The sequence below is a fragment of the Delphinapterus leucas genome, chromosome 15, assembly GCF_059928025.1.
Source record: "Delphinapterus leucas isolate spDelLeu-1000000601 "Yukka" chromosome 15, BTC_Dleu_Yukka2, whole genome shotgun sequence".
Lineage (NCBI taxonomy): Eukaryota > Metazoa > Chordata > Mammalia > Artiodactyla > Monodontidae > Delphinapterus > Delphinapterus leucas.
Genome location: NC_143143.1, coordinates 20,612,445 through 20,627,372, shown reverse-complemented (window position 1 = coordinate 20,627,372; position 14,928 = coordinate 20,612,445). Strand labels below are relative to the sequence as shown.

Sequence of the window (14,928 nt, the reverse complement as noted above, 5' to 3'; positions counted from 1 at the left end):
GTAGTGGTTAGGAATCCACCTGTCAACGCAGGGGACACAGGTTCAAGCCCTGGTCCGGGAAGATCCCACAAGCCTCAGAGCAACTAAGCCCGTGCGCCACAGCTACTGAGCCTGCACTCTAGAGCCTGAGAGCCACAACTACTGAAGCCTGCACGCCTAAAGCCTGTGCTCCGCAACGAGAGAAGCCAATGCACTGCAACAAAGAGTAGCCCCTGCTCGCCGCAACTAGAGAAAGCCCGCATGCAACAACGAAGAACCAACGCAGCCAAAAAATAAATAAGTAAATTTAAAAAAAAAATTTAAGTTGCTACCAACTTAAATTATACTGCCATATATATATATTTGGCAGTATGCTATATATACATATTTATATATATTTAATATATATTAGTATATTTATATATGCTAATATAGTACATATTTTTATATATACTAATATAGTATATTTTATATATGTTATATATATGTGTGTGTGTATATATATATATAGAGAGAGAGAGAGAGAGAGAGAAAGAGAGAGAGCGAGCCACTGTTATATGTGAACCTCATAGTAAGCACAAAGCAAAAACCTACAGTAGATACACAAAATATAATGAGAAAGGAATATAAACATAATACTAAAGAAATTCATCAAACCACAAGGGAAGAGAAGAAGGAACAGAGAGGAACTACAAAACAGCCAGAAAATAATGAACAAAATGGCAGTAAGTTCATACTTATTACTTTAAATGTAAATGGACTAAATTCTCCAATTAAAAGACACAGAGTGGCTGAATGGATAAAAAACAAGACTCATCTATGCTTCCTACAAGAGACTCACTTCAGATCTAAGGACACACACAGACTGAAAGTGAAGGGATAGAAAAAGATTTTCCATGCAAATGGAAATGAAAAGAAAGCCAGTGTAGCTATATTTATATCAGACAAAACAGACTTTAAAACGAAGAATGTAATAAAAGACAAAGAATGTCATTACATAATGATTAAGGGGTCAGTCCATCAAGAGGGTGTAACATTTGTAAACATTTATGCACCCAACATAGAAGTACCTAAATATATAAAGCGAATATTAACACATCTAAAGGGAGAAACTGACAGCAATACAATAATAGTAGGGGGCTTTAATATCCCACTTACATCATTGGATAGATCATCCAGACAGAAAATCAAGAAAATATCAGCCTCAAATAACCTGTTAGACTAGATGGCCACGTGTGTGTGTGTGTGTGTGTGTGTATGAAACGTTCCAGCCAAAAAGCAGCAGCAGCAGAATACACACTCTTCTCAAGTGTACATGGAACATTCTCCAGGACACATCACATGTTAGGCCACAAAACAAGTCAATAAATTTAAGAAGATTGAAACAATATCAAGCATCTTTTCCAATTACAATGGTATGACACTAGAAATCAAGAAGAAAACTGGAAAAATCACAAATATGTGGAGATTAAACAACATGCTACTGAACAACCGATGGGTCAATGAAGAAATCATAAGGGAAATCAAAAATACCTTGAAACAAATGAAAATGGAAGTACAACCACCCCAATCTACAGAATGCAGCAAAAGCAGTTCTAAGCAGGAAATTCAAAACAATACAGATCTACCTCAAGAAACAAGAAATTTTTCAAATAAATAATCTAACTTAACACCTAAAAGAGCTAGAAAAAAGAAGAATAAATGAAGCCCGAAGTTAGTAGAAGGAAGTAAATAATAAAGATGAAAATGGAAATAAATGAAATAGAGACTAAAAACAATAGAAAAGATCAATAAAACTAAGAGCTGGTTCTTTGAAAGGATAAACAAAATTGACAAACCTTTAGCTAGACTCACCAAGAAAAAAAGAGAGAAGTCTCAAATAAATAAAAGCAGAAATGAAAAGAGGAGAATGATACCACAGAAATACAAAGGATCATAAAAGACTACTATGAACAATTATACACCAAAAAACTGTGGATAACATAGAAGAAATGGATAACTTCCTAGAAACATACAATCTTCTAAGACTGACTCATGAAGAAATAGAAAATCTGAATAGACCAATTATTAGAAAGGAGATTGAATCAATAATCAAAAACCTCCCAACAAACATAAGTCCAGGACAACACAGCTTCACTGGTGAATTCTACCAAACATTCAAAGAAGATTTAATACATATCCATCTCAAACTCTTCCAAAAAATTGAAGAGGGGGGAACATTTCCAAACTTAATTTATAAGAACAGCATTACTCTGATACCAAAACCAGAAAAGACACCACAAAAAAATAAAACTACAGGCCAATATCCCTGGTGAACATAAATGCAAAAATTCTCAACCAAATATCAGCAAACGAGGAAGTCCCATCAGCCTCGTGCACTACCTTCCCTCCCCTCTCTTCCTCGGCACTGCCTATGGAGGTGGCCACCATCTCCTACTCAGCATCATGGCTGCCCTCAGACCCCTTGTGAAGCCCAAGATGGTCAAAAAGAGGACCAAGAAGTTCATCCGGCACCAGTCAGACCAATATGCCAAAATTAAGCGGAACTGGCGGAAACCCAGAGGCACTGACAACAGGATGCACAGGAGATTCAAGGGCCAGATCTTGATGCCCAACATCGGTTACGGGAGCAACAAGAAAACAAAGCACATGCTGCCCAGCGGCTTCCGGAAGTTCCTGGTCCACAACATAAAGGAGCTTGAAGTGCTGCTGATGTGCAACAAGCCTTACTGTGCTGAGATTGTGCACAACGTCTCCTCCAAGAACCACAAAGCCATTGTGGAGAGAGCAGCCCAGCTGGCCATCAGAGTCACCAATCCCAACACCAGGCTGCACAGTGAAGAAAATGAATAGACAGCTCGTGTGCACGTTTTATTTAATAAAACTGCAAAACAGCCATCTGGCATTTCCCCCTTGGTTTTACTCTTCAGTTTGTTTGACAGCTTGTCACAGAGATTGCTCTTTTGCCTGTTCGTGCTCTGTGGAACCTTCTGTTTGGAAGGCGTTTGTAAAGGATACGTGATCCCTCCTTCATGGGGCCCAGGCCTCAGGCGCCTTGGTGAGCTCCAGGTGGGCTCGGGAAGATGTGGCCCTCAGACCATGGTAGGTTCTGAGACCCCTGGTTGAAGGACCTTCCATCTTGGAGCAAGTAGTCATTTTTAGCCTCACTTTATAAAGTTAGGAATTACCCTGTGTAGTTCTTGTGAAGATTGAGGACAATCAAGTTTCCTTTTCAACTACAGTCCTAGACCTTAGTCAACAGTACCTAGAATTCAGCTGTTATATGAGGCTAAGAGGCCATTTTTCCAAGACATGGTATTAAGTGGCAGCACAGGTCACATGGAATAGGGCATGTGGCACTCTATAGCACAAGATCGGATTTAAGGCCCTTAGTTCAGTAGATAAATGTCTTACAGATTGGCTCCTGTTCAAAACTCAGTCTGAAACATTTGAGTAAATTGTTGGTCATTGTGCGACTTCTTTGAATTGACATGGGAAGCATTCTGATAGTCTTTTGACTACTGAGTAGAGGAACTGTGCGGAGAAACAGTAACAGTTTAGGATCTGTCCTTTATTAACCTGGGATAGCAGAAAATTCTTTGGCTTGTCGCTTAATGTTTCTGTGTCCTTGATACTAAAAACTAGAAAGGACGTGTTCACAAACCACCTGGTTACATCTCGATGGGGGGACATGAAAGGTGGTTTGTACTTTTTCATTTGTGCTTTCCTGTCTCTCAGTTTGCTACGTTAAGAGTTTTGGGATTAGAAAAAAACATTACATCTAATTCCCTACCCCACTCACCTGCCTCTGCAAAAATAATACACATTTCTGATTTATCACTGCCAATGAGAAATAAAGCATTTTGGATTCTAAAGTGTGAAAAAAAATATATATATATATATTAGCAAACGAAATTCAACAATACATTAAAAAGATCATACACCATGATCAAGTGGGATTTATCCCAGGGATACAATATTCACAAATCAATGTGATATACCACATTGACAAAATGAAGGATAGAAATCATAGGATCATCTCAATTGACATTTGACAAAATTTGACATTTGACAAAATTCAACATCCATTTATGATAAGAACTCTCAACAAAGTAAGTACAGAGTGAGTATCTCAACATAATAAGGGCCGTATATGACAAACCTACAACTAATATCATACTCACTGATGAAAAGCTGAAAGTTTCTCCTCTAAGATCAGGAACAAGAGGAGGATGCCCACTCTTGCCACTTTTATTCAACTTAGTGTTGGTAGTCCTAATCATGGTAATTAGGCAAGAAAAAGAAATAAAAGGCATCCAAATAGGAAAGTAATAAGTAAAACCATCACTATTTGCAGATGACACAATTCTACATATAGAAAACGTTAAAAGACTCCAGCAAAAAACTCTTAGAACTAATAAATGAATTCAGTAAAGTTGCAGGATATAAAATCAATATACAGAATACTGATTGGGTTTCTGTACACTAATAACAAACTATCAGAAAGGGAAATCAGCAAAGGAATCCCACTTACAATTGCATCAAAAAGAAAAAATACCCAGGAGTAAATTTAACCAAGGAAGTGAACCACCTGTATACTGAAAACTGTAAGACACTGATGGAAGAAATTTAAAAAGACACATATAAGTGAACAGATATTCCAAGGTCATGGACTGGAAGAATTAATATTGTTAAAATATCTGTACTACCCAAAGCAATCTACAGATTCAGTGCAATCCCTATCAAAATTTCAATGGCATTCTTCACAGAATTAGAACAAATAATTATAAAATTTGTATGGAACACAAAAGACCCTAAATAACCAAAGCAGTCTTGAGAAAGAAGGACAAAGCTGGAGAAATCACACTCCCTGATTTCAAACTATATTACAAAGCTATAGTAATCAAAACGGTATGGTATTGGCATAAAAACACAAAGATCAATGGAACAGATTACAGAGCCCAGAAATAAACCCACACATATATGGTCAATTAATTTGTGACAAAGGAAGCAAAAATACACAAAGTGGACAGGACAGCCTCTTCAAAAAACGGTGTTAGCAAAACTGGACAACCACATGCAAAAGAATGAAACTGGACCACTGTCTTACATCATATACAAAAATTAACTCAAAATGGATTAAAGACTTGAATGTAAAACCAAAATACCTAGGCAGTAAGCTCCCTGACATTGTTCTTAGCATTATTTTTTTGGATCTGACTCCAGAGGCAATGGCAATAACAGAAAAAATAAACAAATGAACTACATCAAACTAAAAAGCTCCTGGGGGCTTCCCTCGTGGTGCAGTGGTTAAGAATCCACCTGCCAATGCAGGGGACATGGGTTTGAGCCCTGGTCCAGGATGATCCCACATGCTGCAGAGCAACTAAGCCCATGTGCCACAACTACTGAGCCTGCACTCTAGAGCCCATGAGCCACAACTACTGAAGCCCACGTGCCTAGAGCCCGGACTCCACAACAAGAGAAGCCACAGCAATGAGAGGCCTGCACACTGCAACAAAGAGTAGTCCCCAGCTGCCACAACTACAGAAAGCCCACGCACAGCAACGAAGACCCAACACAGCCAAAAATAAATAAATAAAATAAATAAATATTTAAAATAAATAAATAAAAAGCTCCTGTACAGCAAAGGAAACCATCAACAGAACAAAAAGGCAACCTACTGAACAGAAGAAGATACAGTAGTCCCCCCTTATCTGTGGTTTTGCTTTTTGAGATTTCAGTTACCTAAGGTCAACTACAGTCCAAAAACAGTAAATGGAAAATTCCAGAAAAAAAAACAATCCATATAGCAAGCTTTAAAATGCGTTAAGTAGCATGATGAAATCTCATCCTGTCCCACCCTGCCCCACCCTGTCCCGCCTGGGACATGAGTCATCCCTTTGTTCAGTGTATTGTTACTGTATATACCACCCACGCATTAGTATAGGAGAAAACACAGTATATACAGGGTTCAGTACTATCCATAGTTTCAGGCATCCATTGGCGGTCTTGGAACACATCCCCTGTGGATAAGGGGGCACTACTGTATTTGCAAATCATATAATCAGTAAGGGGCTAATATCCAAATATATAAAGAACTCATAAAACTCAATAACAAAAAACAACAATCTGATTTAAAAAATGGGCAGAGGGCTTCCCTGGTGGCGCAGTGGTTGAGGGTCTGCCTGCCGATGCAGGGGACATGGGTTCGTGCCCTGGTCCGGGAGGATCCCACATGCTGCAGAGCAACTAAGCCCGTGCGCCACAACTACTGAGCCTGTGCTCTAGGGCCTGTGTGCCACAACTACTGAGCCTGTGTGCCACAGCTACTGAAGCCCGTGTGCCTAGAGCCCATGCTCCACAACAAGAGAAGCCACCGCAATGAGAAGCCCGTCCACCGCAACAAAGAGTAGCTCCCGCTCACCACAACTAGAGAAAGCCCACGTGCAGCAACAAAGACCCAACGCAGTCAAAATTAATTAATTAATTAAATTTATTTTAAAAATAAATAAATAAAAATAAAATAAAATATATGCCTGTATATATAGTCAATTTGATAGGCTGCAAAATGATCTATCCTACTTTCATTTGCAGCTCTGAGGATTATTAAAATTAAAACATTTCTTTATATGTTTTAGCTTATTTGAGTGCCTTCATGTTGTTTACTTATTTTTCCGTGGGTGTTCATCTTTTTCTTACTGACTTGTAAGAAATTTTATAAAATGAGGATATTAACCATCATCTATCATATATGTTGCTATTATTTTCCAGTTTATCATTTATCTTTCAATTTCCTTTACAGTTTCTTTTTTTTTTTAAATATTTATTTGTTTATTTATTTGGCTGCACCGGGTCTTAGTTGCGGCACGTGGGATCTTAGCTGCACCATGCGGGATCTTTAGTTGTGGCAGATGGGATCTAGTTCCCTGACCGGGGATCAAACCCGGGCCCCCTGCACTGGGAGCATGGAGTCTTAGCCACTAGACCACCAGGGAAGTCCCCTCCTTTACAGTTTCTATCTTTCATTTCAAAAAAGTCTTCCCTTCCCTATCACGAAGATTAATATTCACTCATAGTTTAGCTTAGCAGGTTTCACATTTTAAATTTGAATTTTAAATAGAATTTTTTTTCAAAAATTATATAAGTACCATTAATATTTATAATCCTATGAAACTTATGGAGATTTTATTTGTATTACTTTTGCAAACAGTTTATGGAAATTTGACAACTATGCCTATTCTCTGTGGGATAAAAATCTTGACATATTGATTCAATCAAATGTGCTTATTATACGGAACAATTCCTCTTTTCTTCTCGTTAATTTTCCTTTTTGATCTGTCAAAGCCTAAACGAGAGGTACAAGATTTTCTCAGTACTAATGTGGTTTTGTCATACGTCTGCCAGCTTCTTCTTTATATACTTCAGTGCTGTGTTACTGGCCACATAAGGGTACCTGACTACTACAGGTTCACTGTGGAATCCACCTGTTATTGACATAAAGAATCATTTAGTCTCATTTATTATCTTTTGATTTGATTCAACTTCTTTAATAATGATGCAGTCATCTTGTTTTCTTTTTATTTGAATTTACATGAGATGTCTTTTAGCAACCCTTTATTTTTAACCTTTCGATGTGATTTTCTTTTCAGTGCAGCACCTTCTCTTGAGCTGCTGAATCCTTTATATACCAAGTGATTTTTTTTCTGTCTCTTCAGTATTACAGAGGGAGGCCTATAATGCCCAATGTTAGGGATAAGATGATTTTGGATCAGAGAGTATGTGGTCCCTGTTCAATCTGTCAGGCCCAGACAATGAGAAAAAGGAAAAGTGTTAACGTATTATATTTTTTTTACCTTGCCAGTTTAGAGACCCACGAGCCTTGGGGAGTTGGAAGCTCACTACAGCCAGAGGCATTTGGACAGAAGTGTTGTTAACCTCTACACTGACGAGTTTATTTTTGTCTTGACGAGAAAAACTCTTCTTATGAGGTGCCACTTTACCTGACAGGTGGTCCACACAGAGGGGGAGCAAAGAGAGAGAAAACACCTGGCGGGTCCCTTGCCCTGTGACCTCCCTTCTATCACCAATGAATGCCTACGACCCCAGGCCCACCTGCCACCACCTCCCAACTGATGGCACTGGGGGAGTTCCCCAGGGATGCCCTGCATACAGTAAGCCTTCCCTAATCCACTCTGTCCCGCAGAAGTCCCTCAGAGGGTGCAAAAAGAGAACCCCAATCTTTCTCAGTCACGACTGTACACTTTGAAAACTATTTCAGTGCGAGTGTGGAGGACGGGTATGATGAGGGTAAGGTGCTACAAGGGGCATGCGATCACATCCAAGCCCACCGCTCTCTTTCCTGCAGGCCTCTCTTACCTTGCTCAGGAGGAAACGGCAGCTTTCCAGCGTGCAAAGCCAGCTCTAGGGCTGAGTCCTCCTGAGTCACGAATGGCTCAAGGTTCAGGGGGAGGGACATGATATACTGCCCGATCTGAAACAAAAGAAAGCACTGTCAGCCCAACGTTGACACATGCGGCGGTAATTATTTCATGCAGTACATTTATGTGAAGGCAAATGGTGGACAGACAAAACTGCAAGACCTTACAGCAGCTCCAGGTCTGATCTTTCCAGTGTGTGGTAATAACTGGTGAGGCAACATCTGAAAAAAAAGTCACCGGTAGTTTGCACATAGATCATAGATTCATCCTTCTCACTCATGGCCTCAGTTTTCTGGAATGCATTCAGTGCGAGCTCTACCTCAAATGAGTAATGGATACTGGAATGCTTTGTAAAATTTAAAGCACTTGTGTAAATATAAGTCATTATTACTGTTCATAGATGAAAAACCAGTAAGATGCTAATGTCAACAAGTGCATGGTCAAGCAAGAATTTCAATCCTGTCTTCTGGATTTGGATCTGGGTCTCTTCCTTCTAAGTGATTTAACCAGGCGAAGGAAGGAATTTTGTTGGGGAAAAAAGCAGTTTATAATTATAAATTAATCTGGAGGAAAAACTGTATGTTTTCATAATACAAACTCTAGAAAATAAACCTTCTTGGTTGGTGAGGAATCGCAAAGGCAGGGTTACAAGACATTTGGGATAAGCCCATGAGTAATTCAGGATTTGTCATGTGTTTGTCAGATACACATGACTGTCATCATGGATACATTTTAGACACTTATTTCTATTACAACTCACAACTGTTTAGCATTTTAAGGTAAGTATATGTGTCATTTCAAAATGAGGTTGATTTTCAGGTTACGACAATGTAATATATATTTTCTTAAAAAGGTATTGGAGCCTGTTGTTGATTTTTTTGGCTCCATATTGATTTCACACATTCATTCCAACTTAGAGTTGATACTGATTCTGCAAGCTAAAAGTTCAAGGACTATTAGAGAAAGATCTTCTCGATCTGGCCTTACATACACCCATACGGTAGCAGGTGTCCAGAAGTTAAGACAGACTCCCAACATCTACCAGCCCAGAGGACTACAGGATGGTTACACCTTCATCTCCAAACACTTAATGTGGCCCATCGTGCTAACAAAACATGGTGTTTGGTCTCCCTTTACGGCGCTATGTACATAGATAGCAAAATGAAAAAAATCAGCACCTTTTCCTTTCATTTACTTAGTAAGTAAAACACTCTAGTTTGAGTATCTTTCACTCAAACTAGACAAGTGGTCACTTACATCACTAATAACCACAACCACTGTACATTATTTCAGCTTGAAATGGCAACAAATTCATCATTTTTCCCCAAGGCTGGAGGAAGGGAAGGATGCTGACTTCTGGGGTTAGAATTTCTCCATTGTAATTCCACTCAGCAAGCACTTCCTGAATACCTACTATGTGCAGAGACCACAGGTATATTCCTGTATTTGGTACCCCTTTCATCTGTAGCCATCACCTCTTGGCTAAATCCACAAACCCAGCTTTACTTGAAATAAAGAATCATCATCGATATGCCTTGCATCTATGTTGTTTTATTTCTTCAAAGGATTTTCTCCTATTTCATCGCCTTATAATGCTCACACAGTTCTGTGTGGGTGAGGGCATTCACCAGCAAGGCAAAGCATCGGTTAGGTGCAAATTTTCAATAATGTGACATCTCAAACTTGAATTAATTGTCCTTAGACTGTGGGGATTGCTGTGGTTCCTAGAGAGATTCCACAATGCCAAGTTTTTCTTGGGAGTTCTGTCTATGTTTATTTCTTGGAAATCAACGTGGGAAGGGATGCTCACCATCACACCTGTAGATGTTTGTCTGCTATTCTCCCATATTCAATAAATACTCCTTGATATCCTGGCTGGGTAAGCGCAGTGACTCAGGAAAAATGAACAGCTCTGTGGTCAGAAGGACCTGGGTTTGAGTTCTGCCTCTACCACTGTGTGACGTTGGGCAACTTACTTAATCTGTCGGGGCCTTGGTTTCGCCATCTCTGAAATGAGGGTGATCTCACACTTACTTCAGAGGGCTGTGGCAAAGAGAAACTAATATGCGTGAGACACACATAAAGCACCAGGCTTCCTAACAGAGTGACTGCTGAATGAGTGGCTTCCCTGCCCCACTCCCATCCCCCAGAGCCTTGGTGCTTCTGACCGCAAAACATGGCTGCCACCAACCGGCTCACAAAGTTGTTGTTAAGATAAAATTCGGTCTATACTGCACACTATCTCATGGCACCAGTAAGAGCCTAGCACTGCCCCTGCACACAGTACGTGCTCAGTAGATATTCATTTCCTGAGCCGAGGTCATCAGGAGATGACCTCATAAGGACGATGCCTACCTGGGGGCTGACAAGTGGCAGCTGGTGGGAAAAGAGCCCTGGCCTGAAAGCGCCCCCTCGCCTTCCTTACTCCTCTGTGTTTAAAATCAACTCGACAGCCTTTGGAGTTCCTTCTAAGCAACGTCGTTTCTGGAATCAATTTCGATTGCAATACACATGTCTCAATTCTAAAAATAAGATTATTCTCATTGGTTGTAAAGACCAACCAACATTTTTAGTTCCATCCGTCCAGGGTATTGAATAATGCCCTGAAAAACAGAGGAAAACAATTGCTGTTTTGGACTTGCTCAGTGAACAGAGAGAGGAAAGCCATCCTCCTTGCTACTCACCAGTGGGATCACACACACTTCCTCTAACTGTACAATATTTACTTCTAAAATTCCTTTGCAGGGGCCTCCCTGGTGGTCCAGTGGGTAAGACTCCACGCTCCCAATGCAGGGGGCCCGGGTTCGATCCCTGGTCGGGGAACTAGATTCCGCATGCATGCTGCAACTAAGAGTTCGCATGCCGCAACTAAGAGCCCACATGTCACAACTAAAGATCCCGCATGCTGCAACAAAGATCCCACATGCCGCAACTAAGACCCAGCGCAGCCAAAATAAATAAATAAATATTTTTAAAAATAAAATAGGGCTTCCCTGGTGGCGCAGTGGTTGAGAGTCCGCCTGCTGATGCACGGGACACGGGTTCGTGCCCCGGTCTGGGAAGATCACACATACCGCGGAGCGGCTAGGCCTGTGAGCCATGGCCACTGAGCCTGCGCGTCCGGAGCCTGTGCTCCGCAATGGGAGAGGCCACAACAGTGAGAGGCCCGCGTACCGCAAAAAATAAAATAAAATTCCTTCGTATCTATTACAACAGTCATAACTTACACAGGGGTGGGTTCTAAAGTGAGAGCTCAAGGCAGAAATCACCTATCTCAAAATCACCCCTGAAAATTGCAGAACTCCCCCATAGTGTGAGGAAGACACAGTTGGGGTCTATCATTCCTGTACAGCATTTCTTACGCTCACTGACCTTTAAGAGCAGTGGAGCTGGGCTCATACTCTGATGCCCTCAGGCGCTGGCCACACCTCATATTGAGAGGGATGCGGGAGGGGCGGGAATGTGTCCGGCTTTGAAATCAGCATGTGTTTCGTCAGCTGATTTAAGGAAATCAACCGCATTTCCTTAAAGTCATGGATATGGATGGGGACTATCCAAAAGCAAAGGTCCAGACAGAAGCGATGCAGCAAGGACCGCTTTACCCAGGAGGGCCAGACAAGACAAGGTCTCAGATGCTGTGACCAGCGCAGAGAAAAGCGCGCAGCCTCTTACATTGCTGATGTACTCGAGAGGAGTGAGACTGAAGGTGGGCAGGTCATCGGTCAGGGTTTCTCCAATGCCGGCGGTGTTCCAGCTCTAGGGGAGGAAGGAGAGGAAACAGTCAATGTCACAGCACCCAGGCAGCACGCGAAAGCACCACGTGCTGGAAACTACATGAAGAACGCAGCATCACCACAGGCACTATCTTTTCTCAGAGCTGGCCTTTGGAATCATCACCACGCGGCAGACCAGGGATTTCTCTTCTTTAAGGCATCACCTTGAAGCCTGCCATAGAGAAAGTAATCCTCTCTCTCTCTGCATCCTTTCAGATCCATAAAGCAGGAAATCCCACCTTCTTCACTCAACTGTTCCCTTCTGTGTTTACCCGCTCAGAACGTGAAAGGAAGAGTTGGATATTCTTGTTCTGAGTTTCTCTACAGGGTGAGGGCAACCGGTTAACAGCTGCTGGCACAGGTAGCCTCACTAACTCCCGGGTCATCAGCCAGCACTCTGAAGAGACCAGGACCCCCTAAAATCCTCCACAGAGACCATATGTGAATTGGAAGCCTTGTCTGGTTGCAGGAATATCCAAACCACATTCACCAACACTGCTTTACTAAGTTAGAGGTGCTGCTTTTATTCCACCTGCTTTCTGTATCTATGTCTCAACTGACTCAGAACTCAAAGGGAAAGGGATGAGAAGGAGCCTCCAAACTCCACCAACAGCTCCTTTGTCCTCTTCAGGACCCCCTGTCTGGAGACCTGCAGCACCAACACGTCTTCTTTCATCATTCAATGGGACTATGACGTCACTGTGGGAGCCTTCCCAGCCTCCCCTACAGAGTTAGGCCAATTACCAGCACACAGGTGGTTAATTATCAGTATGGCACAGCTTTCCACAGAAATCTAGTTGCTTAATTCTTACCTGAGTCACCCTAAGGCCAGCCTGGAAAACAAGGCCCTTTCTGGCTGGACTCCTGGAGTGACTCCCAAGGTCACGTGGTAGCTGCTCTCTGCAGCCACCTGATGCCCGATCTGGTTGCTTGATCCTTTAAGGAGCTTTCCGGGAATGTCATGCCCGTGTCCACCCCTGGGATCCCGGCCCAGGCCAAGCCTCAGCCATCCTCTCCACACTCTCTAGCATCAACTCGACTCTACTTTTCCTGCTCTAGACAAAGCCTTTTCTTCCCCACCCCTGCCCCTATAGTTTTCTAAACTCCTTGTTGTTGTTTTTTTATAAATGTATTTATTTGTTTTTATTTTTGGCTGTGTTGGGTCTTTGTTGCTGTGCACGGGCTTTCTCTAGCTGTGGTGAGTGGGGGCTACTCTTCGTTGCTGTGCGCGGGCTTCTCATTGCAGTGGCTTCTCTTGTTGCAGAGCACGGGCTCTAGGCACATGGACTTCAGTAGTTGTGGCACGCAGGCTCAGTAGTTGTGGCTCGTGGGCTCTAGAGCACAGCCTCAGTAGTTGTGGTGCACAGGCTCAGTTGTTCCGTGGCATGTGGGATCTTCCCGGACCAGGGATCAAACCTGAGTCCCCTCCATTAGCAGGTGGATTCTTAACCACTGTGCCACCAGGGAAGCCCTCCTTGCTGTTTTTTGAGAATCCTCTTTAGTTTCAAAATACCCTACTTTTTTCAGTTAACTCCCACCCCACAGGGAAGGAACACACCGATCATGCACGTGCACCGAGTGCCCATGCGGTATAGCACCCTGTGCCAGGTTTTGTAGGGAGGAGACAAAGAATTGGCAATCTTAGTTCTTGCTCTCCTTGGGGAACCAAGACCCCTGACACACTCCCACCCTATACCCCCTACACCTACACACACACACACACACACGCACAGGCTTCCACTTCAAGAGTTCTCAGTGGCAGAAGTTCTCAGTCAGGTTTTATACAATAAGAGTTCAGAGGAGCAACAACCTAGGGTGGCTAGAGAAGGGGCCAGCCACAGGATGCATGAGGTGCAGAGAGGGAAGGCTAGAAAGAGAATGCACAGCTGTGAACACCAGGCTAAGAAAAGGGAAAATGACGGGGCTTCCCTGGTGGCGCAGTGGTTAAGAATCCGCCTACCGTGCAGGGGACACAGGATCGAGCCCTGGTCCGGGAAGATCCCACACGCCGCTGAGCAACTAAGCCCTCGCGCCACAACTCCTGAAGCCCGGGTGCCCAGAGCCTGTGCTCTGCATCAAGAGAAGCTGCTGCAATGAGAAGCCCGCGCACCGCAACGAAGAGTAGCCCCCGCTCACCGCAACTAGAGAAAGCCCGCGCGCAGCAACAAAGACCCAACACAACCAAAAATATATAAATAAATAAAATAAATTTTAAAAAAAGAAAAGGGAAAATGAAAGAGAGAGAGAGAGAGAAGAGGGAGGGAAGGAAGGAGGGAGGGAGGCAGATAAAGAGACAGAGATGGAAAGGTAACCTGTAGAGTTCAAAAGAGACGTAAAAGACACATCACACATCCCCCAATCCCAATGTGCAGAACTAATCTGGATCCTGATTCAAACAGTTAAATCATGACATTTATAAAACAACTGGAAATTTGAACACTGATGATATTAAGGAATTATTTTTAATTGTATTTTTTAAGGGTGATTATGATACTGTGATTATTTTTAGAGTTCTTATTTTAGATAAAGGGTATATATGAAACAGAACGGCCAGGAGTTGATCACTGACGAAACAGGGTGATGAGGACACAGAGTTTATTACACTCTTCCCTCCACTCGTGCATATGTATGAAAATTTCCATAGCAAAAAGTTGTTTAAAATAGACGATCGCACTGACTGGGGGGAGCCAAGCAAGGGATCTGAATGCGGAGAGACAAAATCAGAGCGATGCTTT

At 42.3% G+C, this 14,928-nt stretch overlaps 1 protein-coding gene and 1 pseudogene across 7 annotated transcripts in view; one reads left to right on the top strand and one right to left on the bottom strand.

The window, feature by feature from the left end:
* Window positions 1-14,928, bottom strand: part of COG7 (component of oligomeric golgi complex 7) — an 85,046-nt gene that overhangs the window by 12,652 nt on the left and 57,466 nt on the right. For all 7 annotated transcript variants that reach the window (XR_016387795.1, XR_002646697.3, XM_089896026.1 and 4 more), the window contains 2 exons: window positions 12,093-12,176; window positions 8,359-8,473 (listed from right to left, as the gene is read on the bottom strand). Coding sequence is in view for 5 of the 7 variants with exons in the window: in XM_089896026.1 (XP_089752152.1) it covers window positions 8,359-8,473; window positions 12,093-12,176 (199 nt within the window). In the remaining 2 variants the exon portion in view is untranslated. The remainder of the gene's footprint in view (window positions 1-8,358; window positions 8,474-12,092; window positions 12,177-14,928) is intronic.
* On the top strand, window positions 2,335-2,924 carry LOC115803765 (large ribosomal subunit protein eL32 pseudogene; annotated as a pseudogene).